Here is a 25,783-nt window from a genome sequence, read left to right on the forward strand (position 1 = left end):
AGATTTGCTACCTGAATGATAAACATTATTAATATCTGTTCTGGCTGATGAAGACACATAAAATCATTTGATGTTCATCTGAATCCATAATTCAAAGTTAAGCTACATATTACTTTCTTAATCACTGAAAATGAACTATACATAATTCATGAAATAAAATGGCAATTATTTTTTTTAGGTTATGTAACAATTCAATATACTGTAACCCCATAGCAGTTTCCTTAGATCATACTCATCTTTTGATATTCTTACACTCAGCAAAATATATAGAGAGAGTACAATACATCATTAAGTAATATCATAATGACAGAAAATATATGACATTGATACACAGTACTGTTCTTAGAAAGTTGTCCCAAAAATATGTACTGTAAAAAAAAATCAAACTACCATTTATGAAAGTGCTTCTTTTTAAAGATTTTCTAAATTTTTTTCACAATTGAACTAAAGAATACCATTAAACTAAGCATCTTGAAACATGATTGTTACTTCATTTTGCCTCTCCATAGAGAATACAAAACTAAGGACAATTTGAAAAGTCCATACAAAACCCCTTTTCTTTGCTACTATATAAATATACGCAAATTTATGAAGCCGTAATATTTCTAAATATGTTATCCTTCTAATTTGCCTAAACTTCAGGTACATTAACATATTCACTACCTATTACAAGCCTGGCTGGTGATTCCCCTCTCTTGGTTTTCAGTAACCAACAGGTATGCAGGACAAATTTATAAAAAAAAAAAAAATTCTAACTTGGTTTTGCTTGCCTTGAATTGAAACAACAGATATTTAATGATAACATCTATTATTCTAATACTTATCATATGCTTATAATACTTACCTCCGAAAGTTGCAATTTTTTCACCTTTCAAATAAAAGAGTATAAAAGAAATCTCTCTCCTTTCCTTATGTTTCCTACTTCATAGTACATTATTTTTCATGTAATGCCATCTGTGGAGTGTTACTGAAACCAATGTTGTGGTGTGATGCCAAAAACTTCATAATCTTAAGGTTGAAACATACTTCAACCTAATAAAGTTCTTGACATCACCATGAAAGTAGGAAGAAGTCTAGGTAAGTATTGAAATTTTACATTTCATTATTAAAACATTTCAATGAATCTTACCTGGTGCTCATGATGATGATTTCCACACTCTTATGTAGGTGGGTAAGTGAGGAAAAGAAACTAAATATAACTACGTACATTGATACCCCAGTTCACGAGTTTAATTTGTACCGGGAGTGAGCTCACAATCCAAAATGCTCATACACTAAAACAATTTTTCCAATAAAAAATAAAGGAAATTCACTTAGTGCATTCCATATGTCCACAAATAGACATATACTCTAATTTTTAAAGGTTTATAATGTTATTTACACAAGAAATTATAACCCAAACATCAGAAATGAATACTAATTAATAGGTCACAATAAAGAACAGAAATATATTGACAAATTAACTTTTACTTTATCTTCGAGGAGAGTCATGACTGGCATGAGGGAGACGAGAGAGGAGGAGGAGGAGGAGGAGGAGGAGGAGGAGGAGGAGGAGGAGGAGGAGGAGGATGACGAGGAGGAGGAGGATGACGAGGAGGAGGAGGAGGAGGAGGAGGTTACCGCTAGAGGGAAGAATCTCCCTCCATGATATGTCCTGGTAAAACATCGGGTGTCAACTCTCGTGAACGGTGTTTGCTATCACTAACTGAATCACTGAATTTACTCTTTTGGGAAACAATCTTTTTTTTATCTCCTATGTTCAACCTTAATAAGCAACCTATCTAGAGACGACTGTTTTAGTCTTCTTTAAAATAGTATGAAAATTGGACGCTGCTCACCCTGCCGAAACTTTATCAGGGTGATGTGATTCTACAAAATTTTGTGTGGTTTCCTACATTTCCAACATCTATCTCATTTCAATCGAGACAAGAGCTTTGTGACAGCTTCAAGTCAAAATTCACTTTATCATCTTATCGAGGTAAATCAGCAGCCTTCAAATTTATAGTGCTCTCGAAAGAGGCTTATGCCAGCCAGGTGCCTTTAGTTAATTCTGTGATATGCCACAATATCAATTACTATACATAAATGTAAATCTCTTGAGCTTGAATCGGAAGGAGTCAAAATGAGTCGAGTTTCTTTACCATTCTTCTATCTCAGAATACGATTTAATTGGTAAGAACCTGGATTACGGCAAGCCAAAGCACTGATACTAGAAGACACTGAACCAAAATGAGAAAACAAAGTTGATGATAAGGATTCAATTCTCTAATGTGCTAAGATGTACCCATAATAAAAACAACTGATAAATCATTACCACTAGGCATCAAAATCTCTATTTCCTAACATGAATATGGTAGCCTAAAATAGACCCAGTTAAGCTGGAAGAACCACCAGCAACAGGGTCATTATCACCTAACGATACATTACATGAGAATAAAGGAACAGTTAAAATGATGAAACTAAAGAACTGTTTCATAAAAATGCTAAACTGATATTTAAGGCCAAGACAGGAGTATTGTTCTCCTATCTGGTCTTCAGCTGCTGATTCTCACCTTGATTTATTGGACAGGGACTTACGGTCTATTAAATTTCTTATTCCTGATCTAGATATTAATCTCTGGCAATAAGTTCATTATGTATGTTGCATAAGATTTTTTTTTACAATTCTGATCATCCTTTACATTCAGATCTTCCCGGACAGTTCCATCCTGTTTGTATTACAAGTCAGGCCTTCTCTATCATGAGGCTCAACACTACACAGAACTCTAGAAGTTTTATTGTAGCTGTGACCAAGTTGTGGAATGATCTTCCTAATTGGGTAGTTGAATCAGTAGAACTTCAAAAGTTCACACTTGCAGCAAATGTTTTAATGTTGAACAGGCTTACTTAAGTTCTTTTATAATTTATATATGAAATATTTGTTTTAATTGTGTTAATGTTTTAAAAATATTATATTTTAACTTTTCATTACTTATGTTTATTTATTTCCTTATTTCCTTTCCTCACTGGGCTAGTTTTCCCTGTTGGAGCCCTTGGGCTTATAGCATCTTGATTTTCCAACTAGGGTTGTAGCTTAGCTAGTAATAATAATAATCATAATAATAACTGTTTAGTCACTCTTTGAGCTCTTTAATTCTTACCTATATACTAGAAGACTTCAAGTGTATTCACTAACCTAACTTGAGACAACTTTACCAATTTATTACTTTCCATTCTCTTAAATTTCAAATCTCTATCATATACCCTTTTTGACACAAACTGAACATATTCCATTGTAAGTATCCCTGGATACTTTGAACATTTTGAACATCTACGCTTCAAATCACAGGTATTATTAAATTGTAGCCCATTCACTGAACATTTGAAACATAAAATTTAAAATCAGAAGAAAATATATGGTACCTTTATGCTCTAGCGCCATCTACAAAACTATTAGTAAAAAGTATCCTCATTACACCAAAGCTGTTGTGCTGAATGGTTGAAACACCCTGAAGTTCCCAGGAAACAAGAGGTAATGATATTGCCCTCACACAACAACACTGGTTCCACTAACACTTCACAGATGGCGATGTGGGATCAATAATATACTAAGGGAGAGGTAATATTAGGAATAAAAAAAAATGTTTTTTTACCTTTTTATTCAAAAGGTTAAAAACTGTAGCTTAGTGGAGGTAAGTATGAACTACAGATAAGATTCACTGAAATAATATTTAATCTGAGGTTGCTTGCCTTGAATTCATCATAAAAGAAGAGCCATAAAAGCCTAATTTTAAACTACAATAAATCACAGTAATCCCTAGCCATATCGCATTTCACTTATTGCTCTGTCTGTATGTCGTATATTTAAAAATATATTACTGTACAGTATATGTAAATCTATATCGCGGATTCATTTTTATATCATATTTTTTATATTTGAATAATCATTTTTAAATATTAATTTTTGGGTTATATAAGCTTAAATCTATGAAGATAATAAAGAAAATTAGAAAAATCATAAAAAAACAAGGAAAAATATATACTGTAGATTTCTGTATCAACTTCATGGTTGTTTAGCTACTGTGAGGGGGAGGGCTGGGATGAAACACCCACAATAGCAGGGAATTACTGTATTTCAATAGAATTCATGTACTTTTCATTCGCATATGGAAAGCCTCCGCCATAATAAAAAAGCAAAAGTAAAATTTCCTAGATGTATGTAAAACACTACGTACCAGTTGCAAAACAACACTGGTGAATAGAGAGGCAGTGTAAACAGCATCTGCTCCTATCAAGCACCAATTTTCTGTCTTATTCTTCTTTGGCATAAGCAATTTGTGTAGAATATCTCAGCCACTGTGAGTGGAGAGGTAGATAAGAACTTACAAAAATTCCAGGTATTGTACCGGTAAGTATTAAAATAATTAATTTTAGTTCTAAAATTAGGTTTACAGTACAGTATTTCCATGAAAATTCACAGAATTCATGTGCTGAGTGCGACATTGCCCTGGAAGGAGGGAGGGACAGCAATATTCAAACTGAAATAAACTAGGATAAACATATGACAATTACAAAGCTTGTTGTCAACACATGAGACTTAAACAAAGCTCTTACCAGCTATGAACCAAAGATCAAAAAGCCAAAAGCAATATGCATCTGTCCAACCTGCAGAGGATCTCCCTATTTTGAATATGGAATAGTGTCTAACATTCTTGATAACTTAAAATATGAGCTAAAGTAAATAATGAGCTAATTGTGAAACAAAGTTTAATGTGAAAAAAAAATCAGTGGTAAAGACAAATAAAAAGCTTGGTAGTACAGTAATCTTTTTCTGTCTCTTAGTGTTATTCCCATCATTATTCTTTCTGTAGCTCCCACAGTTGTAACAGGCTTATGTTCTAAGGCTTTAGCAATTCTCCAAGTTTTTGGTGCATAAGTTAATACTGGTAGAACCAACCGATTACATATTTTATTTCTAGAGAAATGATATTTTGATTATAAAATAAATTTTTGAATATACTTACCCGGTGAATATATAATAGCTGACGTCTCCGACGGCTCGACAGATTCCAAAAACTCGCGAGCGATCGCCGTGAAGGTTGCGGGTGTGACCACCAGCGCCGACTATCGGCCAGATACCGCATATACTTGTCAATTTCTCCAGTTCTTCTCAGTCCGCTGGGTCTCTATCGGGGAGGAAGGGAGGGCCTTTAATTTATATATTCACCGGGTAAGTATATTCAAAAATTTATTTTATAATCAAAATATCATTTTTAAATATTAAATTTAGCCGGTGAATATATAATAGCTGATTCACACCCATGGTGGTGGGTAGAGACCAGTATTAATACAATAAAGGCGTATATGCTCAAGAGTTTTTTGACAATTATTTCATAAAAAACCAACTTAAGTATAGGTACCTGGTAAGGAAGCTGACTCTGATGATTACTTTGCCTCATTAGTCTGCTTTCCTCACGAAGCCCAGCCATCCTCTCAGGATGCTGAAAAACTCCCAGGAGCTGTTATATCCAGGGCGAACACCCCTATAACAGGACCTCATCAATACCCTTAATCTGGGCGCTCTCAAGAAACAACATTTTGACCACCCGCCAAATCAAAAAGATTGCGAAAGACTTCTTAGTCTCCCGTACAACCCAAAATAAGCTTAAAAGTTTCAAGAGTAGATTAAAAGGATATTGGGATTAAGGGAATGTAGTGGTAAAGCCTTCACCCACTACAGTACTGCACTCGCTGCTACGAATGGTCCCAGTGTGTAGCAGTCCTCATAAAGAGTCTGGACATCTTTCAAGTAATATGAAGCGAATACCGACTTGCCTCTCCAAAAGGTCGCGTCCATAATACCTTTAATGGATCTATTTTGCTTGAACGCTACTGAAGTTGCTATCGCTCTGACTTCATGAGCCTTGACTTTAAGTAAATTACGATCCTTCTCACTTAAATGAGAGTGTGCCTCCCGAATCAAAAGTCTAATAAAATAAGACCACGCATTCTTAGACATGGGCAAAGAGGGCTTTTTAACGGAGCACCATAAAGCCTCTGAACAACCTCGTAGCGGTTTAGCTCTGGATAAATAAAATTTAAGAGCTCTAACGGGGCACAGCACTCTTTCAACTTCATTCCCCACAATCTCAGAAAGACTGGGGATATCAAATGATTTAGGCCAAGGACGAGACGGAAGTCCATTCTTGGCCAAAAAACCAAGTTGAAGAGCGCATACTGCTTTATTAGTGGAGAAGCCGATGTTCTTGCTAAAAGCATGTATCTCACTAACCCTTTTAGCCAAAGCCAAGCACACCAAAAAAAGTGTCTTGAGGGTAAGATCCTTCAGGGAGGCTGAATTTAATGGTTCAAACCTGTTTGACATAAGGAACCGTAGGACCACGTCCAAGTTCCAAGCAGGAGTCGAAATATGACGCTCCTTGGAAGTCTCGAAAGACTTAAGCAGGTCTTGGAGATCTTTGTTATTAGAAAGATCCAAACCCCTATGCCTGAAAATTAATGGTGGATGCAGAGAGGGAGCGACCGTTTCTCAGATAAAGCAGAAACTCCGCAATCTGCGCTACAGAGGCACTTGGAAGAGGAAATAGAGGAGGACTTGCACCAGTCTCTAAATACCTCCCATTTCGACTGATAGATCCTGATGGTAGAGGATCTTCTAGCCCTCGCGATCGCTCTAGCTGCCTCCTTCGAAAACCCTCGAGCTCAAGAGAGTCTTTCGATAGTCTGAAGGCAGTTAGACAAAGCGTGGGGAGGCTTTGATGAAATCTCTTTACGTGAGGCTGTCGCAAGAGACCATCCGCAACGGCAGACTTCTTGGAATGTCTACCAGCCATAGAAGTACCTCTGTGAACCACTCTCTCGCGGGCCAGCGTGGAGCAACCAACATCAACCTGGTCCCTTCGTGAGAGGTGAACTTCTGCAGCACCTTGTTTAGGATCTTGAAAGGCGGAAAGGCATAAACGTCCAGGTGAGACCAGTCCAGCAGGAAAGCGTCTATGTGGGCTTCCTCTGGATCCGGAACTGGAAAGCAGTAAGTCGAGAGCCTCTTTGTCAGTGAAGTCGCAAAAAGATCTATGGTGGGTTGACCCCATGTCATCCATAGCTTCTCGCACACAGTCTTGTGCAACGTCCACTCCATGGAGATGACTTGTCCTCTTCTGCTGCGGCAGTCCGCCAAGACATTCATTTTTCCTTGCACCAATCTCGCCAAAGGAGGGATGTTACTTGCCTTAAATGGAGTTCCTTCTGATCCGTGGACCAAAGACCCGAGCATTCCAGACTGTCCAGTGGAGCTCCCTAACCCAAATCCGATGCATCTGAATACAACACATGGTTTGGGTTCTTGATCGCAAGAGAAAGACCTTCTCGAAGTCTGATGTTGCTGTCCCACCAAGTCAGACATGTCTAGACTGAGTTGGAGATTGGGAAAGAGATACTCTCTAAGCCCTTCTCCTTGTTCCAATGGTTTAGGTGAAATTGGAGAGGGCAAAGGTCGAGTCTCCCCAGAGAGATAAACTACTCCAGCGATGAAAGAGTTCCTACGAGGCTAGTTCAAACTCTTACAGAGCAACTGTTTTTCTCTTGCAAGTGAAGGACTTTTAACAGAGCTTGTTCCATTCTTGTGGGAGACGAAAAAAGGCCCGAAAAATCAGACACTGTATCTCCATTCCCAAATAAAGAATAGTCTGGGATGGGGTACTGTAAGTTACGACTTCTCTACGTTCACTATGAGACCTAGCTCCTTGGTTAGGTCTAAAGTCCATTAGAGGCTCTCCAGACAGCGATTTAATGACGACGCCCTGATTAGCCAGTCGTCAAAATAAAGGGAGGCTCTGAATCCTCAAAAAATGTAGAAAGCTTGCTACATTTTGCAAGGGCCTTGTAAAAACAAGAGGAGCAGGAATGAGGCCGAAGTACAGTGCTCGAAATTGGTACATTACTTTCCCGTCCACAAACCTCAGAAGTTGTTGAAAGTTTGGATGAATCGGGATGTGGAAGTATGCATCCTGAAGGTCGAGAGAGACCATCCAGTCGCCTTCCCTTACTGCTGCCAAGACAGATTTGGTAGTCTTCATCGTAAAGTTTGTCTTGACAATGAACACATTGAGCGCACTTACATCTCAAGTACTCCTGCAGTGAACGTGGCTGCCAGATCATTGGAGCCATCCCTGATAGCCTTGTTCCTGCAGTGAACGTGGCTGCCAGATCATTGGAGCCATCCCTGATAGCCTTGTTCATGCATGACATAATTGTACAGCAATACATTGACAGCTGGAGAGACCTTCTTACTTAAGGCTCCCAGGGACCAATCCAACAAATAAAAACTTCAAACGCTCGAAAAAAACTCCTAACAGGAGATGGTCTAGCTCTGAAGCCGACCATAAAATCTTGGAGCGTCTCATGGCTAGACAACGAGGAGAGTCCACAAGGCTTAAGAAGCCTCCCTGGGCAGAGGCAGGTACTCCCAAGCCGAGAACTTCTCCTCGAGCTTCTCCTGTGTCACACCAGATGCCCGAGCGAGAAGCTAATTAAGAAGGAGGAAAAGCAAAAGCAGACTTTCCTAAACTTCTCCTGGATTCCAACCAGTCTCCCAGCAAGAGCATGGCCCTCTTGGAAGAACAAGAGAGAACTGACTTCGTAAAAGTAGGCGTCGAAGAAAGTCTAGGACAAAATTTCACTAAAGAAATTCATAATTAAAATACAAGGGATTGTTGGACCACCCTAGGTTACTCCTCTTCTGAATGACTCTCCAAAGGTACATTAGTTGAAAGGGGGTCATCTACTTCTTCAGAAGGCACATCATCTGATAAATCTAAAGTCTTGCGAGAAGGAGATTTATATTCAGAATGACGTGAAGGAAAAGCCTGACAGGCTACATCAACTTGTATATGAACAGAAGTTAAAGTTGGAGGGTCGATGTCACGTTGTGACTGCAGAGAATGTTATTCTACTACACGTCGTGACAGAAGTAACTTCCGTTCAAACGTCCCGTAGTAACAGCGGTGACTGCTGTTCGATGCTATATCGTGACTACGATGACTGACCCTCGACGTCACGTCATGTCTACGGTGTCTACCGCTCAACGTCACGTCGTGTCTGCGGTGTCTGCATCTCAACGTCACGCTGTGACTGCGGTGGCTGACGTTCAAAGCGATCAAAGTTACATCGAGATTTATGCTCCGCATCTCGCTTAACAGCAAAGCTGTCACTAGAGATAACGTCAGCGTGGCGTAACAAAGCTCGTCTAGAAGGTTGAAGACCCGAATCACGTATCCCAGAACCGTGACGTACAAAAAGCAAAGGATCCTTTCGCACAGGAACAGGATCGAAAGCTTCTATCGAAGAAGAAAGCTTTAACAGCATATCTAACTTCGGATCAACCTGTGACTGCAGTGGCTGACGTTCAAACGTCACGTAGTAAACAGCAGTGACTGCTGATCGATGCTATATCGAGACTACGGTGACTGACACTCGATGTCACGTTGTGTCTACGGTGTCTACTGCTCAACGTCACGTCGAGTCTGTGGCAGAAACGTCTGTACATGAACGTCATCGCTATGAACGGGACTCTTATTATGACTACAGCTAGGACGTTGAACTTGTTCTGAAGGAACTAATAAATGTTTCAACCGTCTCGAAACTTTACGCCCAGGCTTTTAAAGAGACGAATCATCGGAAGACGAGGAGAAACTTCGTCTCTCCTGTCTTATGGCAAGGACGTGCTTGCCGAGCAACGTCTGATACCTTTGAGGGAACGTCTGTTCGTTGGTTTACACTCCTCACTCCCTTAGGTCCTACGACATTCCTTCTCCCTGTTGCAGGGGAGCCTGAAAGAGGTCTCGGACTAGGCAAGTGACAAGCACGAACAAACGAACCCTCCGCAACACAGAACATGTTTTTTGCACTTACTTCACTGATATCGTATTTTTCAATAATTTCACATTAAACATGAATAAAACTGATTTCTACCTGAAGCACGCAATTCTCCCTTACATCAAAAGGTTAGAATTGCGAAATGAGTCGTATAATGTAAGCACATTAGTACAAAATGAAACACACATACAAAAATCAATAAACATATACATATATATCGAATAAAACGGAAATATATAAAGTTAAAAAGATCAGTGACTGGGGAGGAGACTAAACACTAGTTCACTACGGACTACGTTTTCAATCTCTCACCGTAGAGTGCCTTGGGACGAGAATAAAAACTAAAACGTTTTATCCTCTCTCCCCGTACAGAGACTTGGGACGAGAGTAAAAAAAAAAAACTGAATCGAGAACAACGTTACTCGCTCCCAAACTCCTTGTACAGAGACTTGGGACGAGAATAAAGATCGGATCGTTCTCTCTCTCTCTCTCCGTCTCTCTCTCTCTCTCTCTCTTGTCACTCACAAGAGAATGGCCCACTCACCCTTCGTCAATAACAGGTTATTTGACTAAAGGAAAAAACTGAAAGGACTAAGAAATTGAAAATTAACAAGTTCCTTTAAATTAGTATCTAAAACACTTCAGTTTGAAAGAAGAATGAACAAAACGTCAAAATCGATTTACTCTTTCTGCAAAGTGAAACCGTGATTCTCTCTTTCTCTATCGTAACGATAGAGCGCAAACTGCGTAGCATAAATAAACCAAACGTTAGTTCATCTTTGAAAAAACAGCACGAAGACTATTCAAAGAATATATTTCTTAAAATATTTTCTAAAAAATATTCATTTCATCACTCTTACAGCACAACTGTTTTAAACTAAACAAAAATAAAAGTTGAATGGGCTCAACGTTGTTTAACTTCGTTTTCCAAGTTAGGACCGCCTACATAGAATAGGTAAAGGCCGCATATAAACAAAAACATAAAATTTATCTTGATGTTTAGTATAAATGGAAAGCTAATCGAAGAGGCCTAATAAAGGCGGGTGAGATATAAAATATAAAATATATAGAGGTAAATCTATAAATATCAACAATAATTTATAAAGTGATAAAATAATTACTAAAAGCCTTTAACACACTTCCGTACACTGAGGGAAGGGTCGGCCATCTTTTCTCTATGGAAAAACCAGAGATTAAAAAAAAAGCAAGGGCAAAACACTTTTCCTCTCCTTTCAAAAGCATTTCTTTTGAAGATAGTATTGAATAATCCAACACGGCGAAAGCAATAAAACCAAAACCAAGTACTTCACCAATTCGGTCAAAAACTCGAGGTCATAAAGCGAGCGGAACCAACTTGTCGACAAGACCGACAGAGAAGAACTGGAGAAATTGACAAGTATATGCGGTATCTGGCCGATAGTCGGCGCTGGTGGTCACACCCGCAACCTTCACGGCGATCGCTCACGAGTTTTTGGAATCTGTCGAGCCGTCGGAGACGTCAGCTATTATATATTCACCGGCTAAGTTTAATATTTAAAAATTAGCATTTTACTTTTCATAATATAATTTTCTTAACCAAAATCTCTCTATCCCATGCTTAGCCTTCTTTTAATTTTGGTCTCACGTCTAGGGGAAACACTGCCTGTCCTGGGTATGTATATTCATTAACAATCTCTAGAGGTTCCTCCATAAACATTATTTTTGACTCTGCATTTTCACTAAACATTATTTTAGTTTCACTCATATCCACTTTGTCTTACATTTCTTCTATCATCTTTTGCAATTCCTCCCATGATTTACTAAACAGAACTATGTCATTGGCAAATTTCAAGTTGTTAAGCTATTCCCCATTAATTTCAATTCCTACATTTTCCCCTATGTAAATTTGAAAAAACTTCTGCGCATTCTGTGAATAATCAGAATTTTCTTACTACCTTTATATAGTTTCAGGATTGCTGTACTTCCTGTATAGATATCTTCAAGTGTTCTAACATAAGACTCATCTATTCCTTGTCTTTGAAGAGCTTTTATTACTGCTGAAATTTTAACAGAATCAAAAGCTTTCTCATGGAGATAAATGCCATTCATAGTACAGTAGTTTGTCATACTCCATTGACTTTTCCATTACCTGGTTAATTATATGGATAAGGTCAGTTGTTGAATGCCCGTTTCTAAAGCCTGTCTGCTCTCTTGGTTGATTGAAGTCTAGCTGTTTTTTCTAATCGGCTTAATATGTAAATATTTTATATATCACTGAGAGTAAACTTATTGGGCAGTATCTTTTCACAAGTCTTTTATGTCTCCCTCTATGTGAATTAGTATAATGATAAAGTTTTCCCAAGCTGTGGGTATAGAGCATTCTTGCAGGCATTTTGTGTAAAGTTCAGTGAGTTTTACTACTATCAAATCTCCATCTATCATTAAATCTATTATTGTTACTATACCTTATGACATATCATTAATATCATCGCAGGATTTGCATTAAGGTAGGATTTCCTTCTAACTATACTACTGAAAGTAACTAAATATACTGGTCTACTTAACTATCAATTAATCAAATATTTTAATTACCTGTGAACCAATAAAAAGTACCAAATTCTACCAAATACTAACAGATATTCAAGCTTAACCTATCTTGGCTTTATGCTGCATACTAATCTACCTTTACACTGTATAATAAACCAAGCCAATAGCTATTGCTTAAGAGAAATACTTTGTAACTACAATGATTTCCTGAATACTATACAGTAAATTAAATATCGCTACCTTTTTTCTGAAATTCCTTTCCATTCTTTTTGAAAACACGATATTCTGAAAATGAAACATCTATGTAAGACATAGCAAATCAGTGATAACATCAAACTCCTGTCATATCAAAATACTACTTTTGTAAAAGATAACAAAATCTCTCAAAATAGTTAGTTTTACATAAGGAACTGAATAATCTTCACAACACATAAAATCAAAATCAACGCTGAGGAGGGAATCTAATGCGTGAACCTGTGCTAGAAAAGAATAAGTTATATTAGTTGCATTATATCCTGTAAGATTACCTGTAACCTACCAATTATGAGCCAAGTAAACACCATAGGTGTAAATGTCTAGAAAAAAATACACAGCGGAGAGGGGTTCCAGCTCACGACTCACTGAAACAAGTCAGATATGTTTTCAATATTTTACCACAACAATTAGACTTTCGCCCAAGATGATGAAGTGTAATTCGTAATTGTAGTTATCCTTCCTAAAATGTTATTTTCATTAGTAAAATAAATTTTTGAATATACTTACCCGATAATCATGTAGCTGTCAACTCCGTTGCCCGACAGAATTCTACGGGAGGGATATGCCAGCTATCACTATACTAGAAGGGGGTGTACTCACAAGCGCCACCTGTGGCCAGGTACTACAGTACTTGTTGTTGACGCCACCTCACTTTTTCCTCGGTCCACTGGTTCTCTATGGGGAGGAAGGGTGGGTCAATTAAATCATGATTATCGGGTAAGTATATTCAAAAATTTATTTTACTAATGAAAATAACATTTTTCAATATTAAACTTACCCGATAATCATGTAGCTGATTCACACCCAGGGGGGTGGGTGAAAAACCAGTGTACAAGACTAAAGGATAGCTAAGTATCCCGTATTTCATATAATCAGTTATCCACAATAACAATGAAATAATAAGTACCTGGTAAGGAAGTCGACTTGAACCGTTACTCTGCCTTTAATAAGATCGTCTTCCTTACTGAGCGCAGCGTTCCTCTTGGAAGGCTGAATCAACTCAAAGGTGCTAAAGTATACAGGGCTGCAACCCATACTAAAGGACCTCATCACAACCTTTAACCTCGGCGCTTCTCAAGAAAGAATTGACCACCCGCCAAATCAACAAGGATGTGGAAGGCTTCTTAGCCGACCGTACAACCCATAAAAAGTATTCAAGAGAAAGGTTAAAAGGTTATGGGATTATGGGAATGTAGTGGCTGAGCCCTCGCCTACTACTGCATTCGTTGCTACGAATGGTCCCAGGGTGTAGCAGTACTCGTAAAGAGACTGGACATCTTTGAGATAGAATGATGCGAACACTGACTTGCTTCTCCAATAGGTTGCATCCATAACACTCTGCAGAGAATGGCTCTGTTTGAAGGCCACTGAAGTAGCCACAGCTCCCACTTCATGTGTCCTTACCTTCAGCCAAGCAAGGTCTTCTTCCTTCAGATGAGAATGTGTTTCTCTAATCAGAAGCCTGAATAGTAAGAAACTGAGTTCTTAGAACTTGGAAAAGAAGGTTTCTTGATAGCACACTATAAGGCTTCTGATTGTCCTTGTAAAGGTTAAGACCTTTTTAGATAGTACCTAAGAGCTCTAACTGGGCAAAGTACTCTCTCCAGTTCATTCCCCACCAAGTTGGACAGGCTTGCGATCTCGAACGACTTAGGCCAAGGACGTGAAGGAAGCTCGTTTAGCAAAAACCGAGCTGCAAGGAACATGTAGCCGTTTCAGATGTGAAAACAATGATCCTGCTGAAGGCGTGGATCTCACTTACTCTTTTAGCTGTTGTCAAGCACACGAGGGAAAGAGTTTTTAATGTGAGGTCCTAAAAAGAGGCTGATTGGAGAGGTTCAAATCTTGATGACATAAGGAACCTTAGGACCACGTCTAGATTCCAGCCTGGAGTGGACAACCGACGTTCCTTTGAGGTCTCAAAAGACCTAGGGAGGTCCTGTAGATCTTTGTTGGTGGAAAGATCCAAGCCTCTGTGGCGGAAAACCGCTGCCAACATACTTCTGTAACCCTTGATCGTAGGAGCTGAAAGGGATCTTACTTTCCTTAGATATAACAGGAAGTCAGCAATCTGGGTTACAGTGGTACTGGTTGAGGAAACTGCATTGGTCTTGTACCAGCTACGGAAGACTTCCCCTTGAGACTGATAGATTCTGAGAGTGGATGTTCTCCTTGCTTTGGCAATCGCTCTGGCTGCCTCCTTCGAAAAGCCCCTAGCTCTTGAGAGTCTTTCGAAAGGCTGAAGGCAGTCAGACGAAGAGCGTGGAGGTTCGGGTGTACCTTCTTTACGTGAGGTAGACGTAGAAGGTTCACTCCTAGAGGAAGAGTCCTGGGAATGTCGACCAGCCATTGCAGTACCTCTAAGAACCATTCTCTCGCGGGCCAGAGCGGAGCCAACCAACGTCAGCCGTGTCCCTTTGCGAGAGGAGAACTTCTGAAGTACCCTGTTGACAATATTGAACGGCGGGAATGCATACAGGTCGAGATGGAACCAATCCAGCAGAAAAGCATCCACGTGAACTGCTGCTGGGTCTGGAATCGGAGAACAATACAATAGGAGTCTCTAGGTTATCGAGGTAGCGAACAGATCTATGGTTGGCTGACCCCACAGGGCCCAAAGTCTGCTGCAAACATTCTTGTGAAGGGTCCACTCTGTGGGGATGACCTGACCCTTCCGGCTGAGGTGATCTGCCATGACATTCATACCGCCCTGAATGAACCTCGTTACCAGCGTGAGCTTTCGATCTTTAGACCAGATGAGGAGGTCCCTTGCGATCTAGAACAACTTCACGAAAGAGTCCCTCCCTGCCTGAAGGTGTAAGCCAGGGCTGTGGTGTTGTCAGAGTCCACCTCCACCACTTTGTTAAGCTGGAGGGACTTGAAGTTTATCAAGGCCAGAAGAACCGCCAACAACTCCTGCAATTGATGTGAAGTGTCCTTTGCTCCTGATTCCATGTTCTCGATCATTCCTGTCCGTCCAAAGTCGCACCCCAGCCCGTGTCTGATGTGTCCGAGAGGAGACGGCGGTCGGGTTTCTGAACAGCCAAAGGTAGACTTCCTTGAGAAGAAAGCTGTTCTTACACCACGCGAGAGAAGACCTCCTCTCTTCGGAAACAGGAACTGAGACCGTCTCTAGCGTCATGTCCTTTATCCAGTGAGCAGCTAGATGATACTGAAGGGGGGGAGGTGGATTCTCCCTAACACGATGAACAGGGCCAGCGATGAAAGTGTCCCTGTTAGACTCATCCACTACCTGACTGAGCATCGGTTCCTTCTCAGCATGCTCTGGATGCATTCTAGGGCTTGGAAGATCCTTGGGGCCGACGGAAAAGCCCGAAAAGCTCGACTCTGAAGATCCATACCCAGGGAGACAATGGTCTGGGATGGGATGAGCTGAGACTCCTCAAAATTGACCAGGAGGCCCAGTTCCTTGGTCAGATCCATAGTCCATCTGAGAATCTCCAGACAGCGACGACTTGTGGGAGCTCTTAAAAGCCAGTCGTCTGACGGAGCCGGACACAAGATCATGGTACTGCTGCACAGTCTGTGAACTGTCAACCATGGGGAAGCGAGGAAGTACAGTGACAACCCGAAGCTGTCTAGACTGTCTGGGTCGTACAGACAACTCCTTATCGGGTTGCTGAGGTTGCCGCACTGCGTCACAACAAGTCACTTCTGCTGGTTGTTGAACGTCTTCCCAGTGACACACTGACTCCGTAAACAAAAAATCCTTTAACAAGGACTAAGCTTGGACTGTATGTCTTGCAACACAGCTCAAGGTCTATGGGAGCAGGTGTGGTAACAGACGGGGTTAGTGACTGAAGTGGAACCATTACCTTCCCTGGAAGCATGTTATGCTTAAATAAAAGTCCATAGGAGGCTACGCAGCTAAAGGCTCCTCTCCAAATGACAGAGTCCTCAAGGGAATATCAGAAGGAGGGAGAAAAGCACTTTCTCATCTACAGGGACCATATCCGAGAAAAGTTAAGTTCTCTCAGTGAGGGTTTCAATGGTGCAAAAGCAGCAGACTAGAAGGCAACATTATGAAACTGCTTGACAGTCTAGTGAGTTGGCAACAACCAAAGATGTATGACTGAGAAGCATGCGGTAAGGTATGCAGAGCATGTTGTATGCAGAGCATGCTGTATGCAGAGCATGCTGTATGTAGAGCATGTTGAATGCAGAGCATGCTGTATGCAGAGCATGTTGTATGCAGAGCATGCTGAATGCAGAGCATGCTGTATGCAGAGCATGTTGTATGCAGAGCATGCTGTATGTAGAGCATGTTGTATGCAGAGCATGCTGAATGCAGAGCATGCTGTATGCAGAGCATGTTGTATGCAGAGCATGCTGTATGCAGAGCATGCTGTATGCAGAGCATGCTGTATGTAGAGCATGCTGTAAGGTAAGCAGAGCGTGTTGCATGGCGTTTAACATTTCTCAGAAATTCCATGACCAGTGCTAGAGTGCTTCATGCATGCTTGCATGGGGTTTTAATATCAACATAATATTTACCTTACATTCATAACTCATGATTCATTTTTGTTTTGAAGATATTTTTGCCATATTTGCGATATTGTTAAAAATATATTGCAAGGAATACATATATATTTTTATATAAGTAAGACAAATAACCTCCATTATCATAATGTTTGTGTAGGCATACATGTATATGATTACAAATGCAAGTTATGAAAGTAATGAGGTGTTATATTGTCATTTGTTATTTCTCAAGTTGAGGAGAAAGTGGCAGATGCATGCGTTGAGGTGGCTGACTCATAGCATGAGGTTGCTGCCTCAAGAGTTGCGCTTGCTGTAAGGGTTGCGGATGCGCAGTAGCAGGTTCCTGAGGAACGAGTTAAGGTTCCTGAGGTGTGAGCTGCGAGAGTTGAGATAGCGGCTGCGCAGAACGCAGTTCTTGTCTCGCGAGTTAAGGTTCCTGAGGAGCTAGCCTAAGCTGCAGCGAGTGCTGAGGTGGCTGCCTCATTGATGGAAGAGGTTGTCGTACCTCAAGAGATTGTTGCCTCGCTGGTGGAACCGCAAGCGGAAGCGGAGGAAGTAAGGCATAAGACTCCTGCTCCCATTGCTGAGGTTGCCTTAAGGAAGGTTAAGGTTGCTGCACAACGCTGGTAACTGGCAACTCAGAACGCGGTAAGGTAGCCTGAGGAACCTCAACTTCGTACGCCTGGCAGACTGGACTGCGGTGAGGCGGAGCTCTCGCAGGAGGAGGCGGAGGTTGCTGCACACCGCTGGTAACTGGCAACTCAGAACGCGGTAAGGTAGCCTGAGGAACCTCAACTTCGTACGCCTGGCAGACTGGACTGCGGAGAGGCGGAGCGTTCGCAGGAGGAGGTGTAACCTTCTCAGCCTGAAACTCACGCATTAAGACCCCAAGCTGCGACTGCATGGACTGCAGCAAAGTCGTCTTGGGATCAACAGACGATAAGGTCTGTTGTGGCATCGCCTTACCTCTCTTAGGAGGTGTGCTGTCACCTGAGACTGAGGAGAGTCAGAGCTAACCCAATGACTGCATCCGGGTTGTTGAACTCTAACTTCGTACGTCTGGCATAGGTCTGGACTTTACGTTTAAGAGGTCTTGAGACCTGAGACAAGCGTTTTCTCCCCGAAATTTCTTCTGCAGACGAGCAAAATAAGGGCTCAATCGTCTGCGGGTGGGAGTGACGGTCTCTTAAGACACGCCCGCAACCACCGAGGATACTTCTGTGCGCCGATCAAGGCCTGCCGAACCCTTTTGCCCTTCGACATTGCTTCTCCCCTGGGCTTGGGAGCTTGCAAGAGGTCCCGGACTGGGAGGACGACTGGCACGCACAGAAGTACCCTCACGCACAACACTGACACACTTTGCGCTAATCACTTATCACTTTTGATTTTCTGTTTGCACTTATTTCACTGAACTCGAAACTTTAAGTGGTTTGTACCTGAAACACGCAATTCTATCCTTTCTCAAAAGTTAGTAATTGCGAAAACAGAATTACAATGTAACAGAAAAATCTAATGAAAGATAAATAATTCAGTGGCTGGAAAGAGACTAAACACTAGATCAAATAAACTACGTTTAAAATCTCTCACCGCATAAAGCTTGAGAACAAGAAAAACTCTAGAAACGTTTACCTTCTTCCCCTAAAGAGACTAGGGAGAAGAGCAAAAACGATAACAACGTTACTCGCTTGAACGAAACGTTTATCCTCCTCTTTCTCCCTCCGTCTCTATCTCTCTCTCTCTCTCTCTCTCTCTCTTGACTTAGAACCTGAGAGAAGAGCCCAATCATATATATCGTTAAAACATATTATTGTTAAAGGAAAATATTTCCCAAAATGAAAAGTTCCTTTGTAGAATTAAAACCATTAAGTTAAGAAAGAATGAACAAAACGCTAGACACGGTTACTCTTACTGCAACGTGACACCGTGAAAATTCTCTCTCTATTGTAACGATAGAGCGCAAGTTGAACGTTCTGAAACGTCAACAACTGCAGAGACAAAACAAAACGTTAGTTCAACTTTGAAAACAGTACGAGACTATCAAAGAAATTCTTTCAAAAACATTAAATAGCATAATATGTTAACAGGTAAAACCGAAATGACGGGCTCAATGTTAATTAACTTCGGTACAAGAAAAGACCGCCTACCATTAGGAAAGGTCGAATATATAAAAATTTATTTTAATAATTTTATAATAAAAGGAAGTTAATCGAAGAGGCCTATAAAAGGCGGAGAGATATAAAATAAATCTATAACTTTTGTTAAGCAAAATTAAGAAAGAGAGTCTATACTCTCTTAGACACCAACACTTCCGTCTAAGGGAAGGGTCGGCCATTTAAAGGTGAAAGAGAGTTCATACTCTCTTCGTCACCATAATTAAAATAATTCCAAAAGCTAACTAAGCTAATATAGAAGTTTCTAGTATAGCGAATAGCTGCAAATTTTAGAGAAATACTTCACCAAACCGTGAACAATACTCCAAAATCATAAGCGTATCCAAGAACGTCTTGCCGGAAGCACGACAGAGGAAAAAGTGAGGTGGCGTCAACAACAAGTACTGTAGTACCTGGCCACAGGTGGCGCTTGTGAGTAAACCCCCTTCTAGTATAGTGATAGCTGGCGTATCCCTCCCGTAGAATTCTGTCGGGCAACGGAGTTGACAGCTACATGATTATCGGGTAAGTTTAATATTGAAAAACAGGAGCCATAAACTCATATAAGCAAGTGTTCACCAAATGCATGAGAGGTGAGCATCTCTTGAGATAGGCTTTGCATTAGATGGTATGTAGCTCAAATGAGCAATAATACAAAGAAGTGTTATGGTCACATTACTTGCAACAGAAGATACAGAGTTCACATGTGCAAGCGCACAAACAGGCATTCAGACAGTTGATACCTCAAAAGCAAACAAAACACTACTCACATGAATATATGTAAGAACAGCAAGAGCAATTGCCACTTAAAAACATGACAGTAATAGGCATAAAAATTTCCCACAAAGAAGTATACAAAGAGCAACTGATACCTCTAAAGTAGGCAGCAAATGGCTTACAACAGCATAAGCAAGAACTGCTGCATGAGAAGCAGAGAGGTCAAGATCAGGTCAGTGAACGACTGACAATTGAATTGGGTGTTTTGACACCTCAAAGGTGCATGAACAGCTGTTTCCCCAAACCCAAGCACGACTGAAGACACAAAAGCAGTTACAAGATCACATGCATGAGGAAATATGAAAGTATATAATTGTAAACCAAAGAGGTTAGCTGAAATCCCACCTCAAAACTCAGCTAGAGTACTGAATTGAAATATAAAAGGGGGGCACTAGCTGCTTAAGCAACGGCTGCAAAAAAAATAGTAAATAAAAGGGCAAAAGAGGAAGTAAAATATCTCAGATTTGGGGGGATCTTTAACTCCTGATCTGCAGATTGTGAGTTAGACATTTTAACAATAGGCTATAATTACCATACACAATTTAAAAGAAGGATTACCCCCATAATTTATGTGTTCGAAGTTCTCTTCCATTACAGAGAAGCACCTTCTTTAAAAACTAATTGTAAACTATGTTAGTAAACTGATTCCTTCAAGAGGATCAAATAGGTTTTTTTTTATAACAGTATCACCTAGGAAACATGAGTACGTTAAAATCCTAAACAACATTGGTTCCAAGCAATCCTAATTGGCATCAGTGAAGGGGCATGTAAGGAAAGTGAAGGTGAGTACAAAACAACATTGCTGTTCCAATCAGGGTCTTGGACTACCAAATTACTAACTTTGGTAGTACAGTAATCCACGTAATTCGAGCAAACAACACTGAATGCTAAAGACTGATTGAACATGCGTTCATTGCAAAAAAAAAAAAAAAAAAATGGATAAATATGCTCGTATGTGTCAGTATTGGTGATGATAAGGTGTCAGCACTTACAGTAGGTAAACTATTAAAAGATAGGTAAAAACTAGTTTCCACTTTTTTCAATGAATGCTGGTGCTTTAAATATAGAATACGAATATTGCAGAACATTAATTGAATAAACAGCGCTTCAATTAAGAAAAACATTTATCTAATTTTCCCCATTCTGCAGTATGAGCTTTTCAACTTAAAAAAAAAATATTTTTTTTTATAATAAATTTTGCACCTTAAAAGTAATCACCTGTGTGATTCTTCCACACTTTCATCAGATTCAAAAGACATCTGTAACTGGCATAATTTTAAAACAATATTTGTCACTTTTTTAATAAGGTCTCTCTCAAAAAGAGGGTATTATATACATAATGGGATCTTTTTATTTGCTTCTATTTTAGTCAAAAGCTTTTCATTAAGGAATGACAAACTCAACAATTCCCTGAGATTTCAATGAATTAAGAAGAAATTCATGAAAATAAATGTAAAACCAAATGAAAATTGTTGCTTTACAAGTCAAATGAAAATATATAAACTAAAGAAATGTAAAACTTAATAGAAATTTATGAAGATAACAAATATATGGTGAATTGGATACTTGGACTTAATGAGGTGGCGACTTGAAAGTACCTTCATAACTACCTACTTGCTGAAATCTATACTCTACACAAAACCTGGGAAAATCTGAAAGCTAAATTTTCATCTTAACACATAATATAACTTTACCCTAAAACATCAGTACCTGAAAGTTCTAAAAATCTAAAAACATTGGTGACGGAATGAAAAACATTGCTCTATGGGTAAGCAAAAATATAATCATAATTAATCTAGAATATTCAAGACACTGGTATTTCTACTCAACATTGCCTGAAGAAAATAAAATGATATAGGTTAAGACATAAATGATAGTTTTCCAAAAAAAAATAATGTTAAGTTCAAATACCCCATTAAAACAGTTGTAGACTATGGCAAAATGGTACCTGTATATAGTATACAGAACAGTACTATTTTCAAATTTCAAGTCCTGCTCCTCTTACCCGCCCCCTACTTTTATTATTCATTTACAGCCGTGTTTCACCAGTTTATCATACACACTGCACTGATTCAAGCTAAATTGTATTTTGAATTTTTTTTATGCTGTACGACAATTGTCTTGATTTTTTTTAGCAATGAATAACAATTTAAAGATATCTTTGAGCTGATAAATTGTTCAAGTTAATAATATAAACCCAGCAGGAAGCCAAAGTTTTAAGGGTGTCAAGTAAAGACTAGATTGAAGACCCATCTACATGAAAAAATCACTGTAATTTGTAGCCCTGAACTAAAAGCACTATGAAATAAAAAGAAAATATCTACAAGAAAAAAAAGGAATTTTAATAATAAAACGTTATTTCTATACTCACCTAACGTTCATGTTGCTACTCTCTCTAAGCTGGTTAAACTTCAGTATCTACCCCAAAATTAAAAAACTAAAAAAAAATCACATTTTCTTTCCTTGTAATGGCTGTGCCCCCTCTCATGTAGTGTTGAGATTATATGGTGGTGTATGGAAATACTTGCGCTTAAGTACACCACATCTTATTTTATCTTTCAGTCTTGAAGTAGAAAGTAGTTCAATAGCATTTTGACATCACTAGTTAATGGGGAGGGGGAGAGATTTTTAGGAACACCAAGTAGGTATAGACATAATTAATTTCATGATTAAATTTCTGTTTATTTCTATGCACCTCCCTTGATGTTTCTATTGCCGACTTCCCCAATTAAATGGATTTGAGATAGTGAACGAAAGATTCAGTAAAACTAAATATGTACATTATCATAATTACCCGAGACTCATCTTTACTTGAAATTAGTTTAATAGTAATTTTTTGTTAACTGAATAGTGTAATAACTGGCACATCAGGATTAGAGAATCTAATAATAAATACTCATAAGGGGCTAAAATTTAATAATGATTCAAAGGAATTTAAAACCTGAGAATTCCCCTCAGATACACTTTCAACTATTAACTTTAAAAGAATATTATTTTCATGAACTGCCATCTTTCCTTTCAATAGATACATGCCTGTTGTAAGGTAACAAGACACTCGTAGCGATTAATGGCAAGAAGAGATTCACCAGGGGATTTTTGTTATTTCAGTATCTTTGTCGGTTGGACAGCTGTTCGTTCTCCAGGCTCCAGGTTGTGATATGTTTAAATACATTTTAAGATGTCTTCTTCTGTATATGTTAACTATTACTCCACAGGTACAGTACTGTGATTCAAATAACTGTCGTGAGGAGTGCAAATGCCTTGCTGTTCCTTTCATGGAAAAGTATTTCTCAAATTTAAAGCTCAAATGAAAATTGTTTTTAGTTCAGGGGAAAATCCACAGAAGATTAGGCTATTGTTTATTGTGTGCAGTGATTATGAAAAGAGAATGAATATGTGCCTCACTGGCAGGGATAATCTCTGGGGTGCAAAAAAAATATCAGTAATTTCTTCTATAATAGGAGTTGAGGTAAATGCAGAAGAAAATGAATTTTAACCCTTTTACCCTCAGGCTCTTTGGAAATTTCCAACCCTTAACCCCCAGGGGGTTATTTTTTTCCCAGCACATTTTGCAGTATATTTTTTTTTTTTAAATTGCTCTAACAGCCTTAATTTTTGTCATAGAGAGGTCAGGTTGGTCTCATTCTCTTGGAAAATGCCTGAATTTTCTCAAAAATTATCAAAAATATGAAAAAATTTTTATAGCATTTTTTTGCAAGGACGTACCGGTACGTCCATAGGGGTAAAGGGATGGGTTTTGTGAAACGTACCAGTTCGTCCTTTGGGGGTAAAAGGGTTAAGAATAAAATTTCTTACTTCTACACTCACCTGATGCTCATACTGATCCTTCTCCAGAAGCTTGTTTTAATAAAAATTTAACTAATATTTTTTAATTTTTCTAATCTTTGCATTTTCTTTCCCTTTAACAAGCACATGCCTTTATTAAAGGAAGGAACATTCTAGCAGTAAATGGTAACTGATGCACCAGTGCTTCTTTGTCTCTCAAGTTTTTAAGTCAAAATTATCACTATCTTCTTGATACTACAAGTCACTGGGGAGGAGGGTGAGCATGTAAATGAACATCGTGAGTATAAAAATAAGAAATTTCATCATCAAAATTCTGTTTATTTCTACAAGCCTCCGATGATGTTCATAGTGCTGACTCCTACGCTGCCGATGTGGTTACATGTAGTGCATCGGGGTATAGATAAACCACCTAGGAAATTGGTTGTCAGAGAAGATTGATCTTGTATGGCAATCACCTTGGACATTATGACAACAAAGGCCACAGATCTGTATACCATTTACTATGAAGCCAAAAGGAGACAACCAGTCATCCTGCTGTTTGACGATACCCTGAACTTTGTATATCCACTCAAATCTGTAAGAATAGAGAAAATACATACAGATCCAGATTTGACCAGTTCTTCCATGCTAATGGATCTGAAACTGGAGAGAAAAACACCTCAATCTTCTTGTTGAGAAAGGTTTCAAACATGTCCATGTCTGGTCTTCCTCACCAACTCAAATACCCTTGACACACTAAAAGATCCAGATACCATTTGTTTCATGGTATCTTTTGTTTCCTGCTTAACTGATCTGCTAATACATTCAACTTTCCCAGAATAAACTGAGTTAAAAGACTTATCCCCTCAGCATCATCCAAAATAAGAGTAATTCCACTGCCAAAACAAAGATACTGACCAAGTTCCTCTTTGTTTCCGAACATAAACCAGTGTTATTGTGTTGTCTAAAACAATCGCCACTTGCTTCCCCATCACCAGAGACTCCTGAGCCTGAAAGGCCTTGAGCACTTTCAAAAGTTCCAGCCAGTTGATATGGTATTGACTATTCATTCAACTTGACAGATGAAGAAAACCCATTGTCACACCCCCCCCCCAAAAAAAAAAAAAAACTCTTTCCTGTTCCTGTTAAGCATCCATAAAAACACACACATTCAGAAACCTAACTTCCAAAGACACTGCCAGAACCAAACAATGAGGATTGTCCTACGCTTCCTAGCCCAGCGGCATAGTAAGAAATATGAAACCAATTGTTCAAATTGTTCTAAAAGCACCAAAATTGGCACACATGTGGATTAATACATTCTGAACAATTTTGGATATGGAGGCATTCAAGATTCTCCCCGTAGCACATTTGGCGGCCATTTTTCAAAATGGCCGCTATTTACCGTTAGCGTCATTGAATATGTACCATAATTTGTCTTTTTGTGGATGCTAAAGGTGATAAGTGTGCTAGAGGTGATAAGTATTGTACAATTACACATACTTCTGTGCTTACCAAATAATTTGGCTACCATTTCACAAGAAAATGAATTTTACTTTGCAGCGGCAGCGTTGGTGGCAGTGACGGCGGCTGCAGTAATAGTATAGTGTTGATAGTCATGGTGCTTGTAGTAGTAACTTGTGGTAACATGGTGGTGTTTTGTGTCTTTGCAGGTGAGGCAGCAGCAGCACCACCTGACATCAGAGACGCGTTGTTCCAGACTGCAGCCATGGCAAAGAAGTTCCAACTGGTCGATACTTTTGAGCAACGTACTCCCACAACACCTCCTGAGACAAACTGGAAGCTGTGTCTTGTATGTCAAGAGGAGACAACAGAGTCACTTGTCTGCCCAGTACTGTCTAAACGCCGAGACCCTGGGAGTGGATACACGACAATGGCTGCAAACTTGGTCA

The 25,783-nt window shown here is 39.4% G+C and overlaps 2 protein-coding genes across 8 annotated transcripts in view; both read right to left on the reverse strand.

Moving 5' to 3' along the window:
- LOC137631735 (band 4.1-like protein 4) overlaps nucleotides 1-25,783 on the reverse strand; it is a 773,040-nt gene that overhangs the window by 354,206 nt on the left and 393,051 nt on the right. The window lies entirely within an intron of this gene.
- The window catches only part of LOC137631739 (differentially expressed in FDCP 8 homolog), a 222,534-nt gene that overhangs the window by 84,437 nt on the left and 112,314 nt on the right, over nucleotides 1-25,783 (reverse strand). Inside the window, exon 7 of one of the 3 annotated variants that reach the window (XM_068363645.1) lies at nucleotides 12,640-12,684. The exons of the other annotated variants lie outside the window; for them this stretch is intronic. Within the exon in view, the coding sequence (XP_068219746.1) occupies nucleotides 12,640-12,684 (45 nt within the window). The remainder of the gene's footprint in view (nucleotides 1-12,639; nucleotides 12,685-25,783) is intronic. 3 annotated transcript variants of the gene reach the window in all.

This window comes from Palaemon carinicauda, chromosome 40 (assembly GCF_036898095.1).
Source record: "Palaemon carinicauda isolate YSFRI2023 chromosome 40, ASM3689809v2, whole genome shotgun sequence".
NCBI lineage: Eukaryota > Metazoa > Arthropoda > Malacostraca > Decapoda > Palaemonidae > Palaemon > Palaemon carinicauda.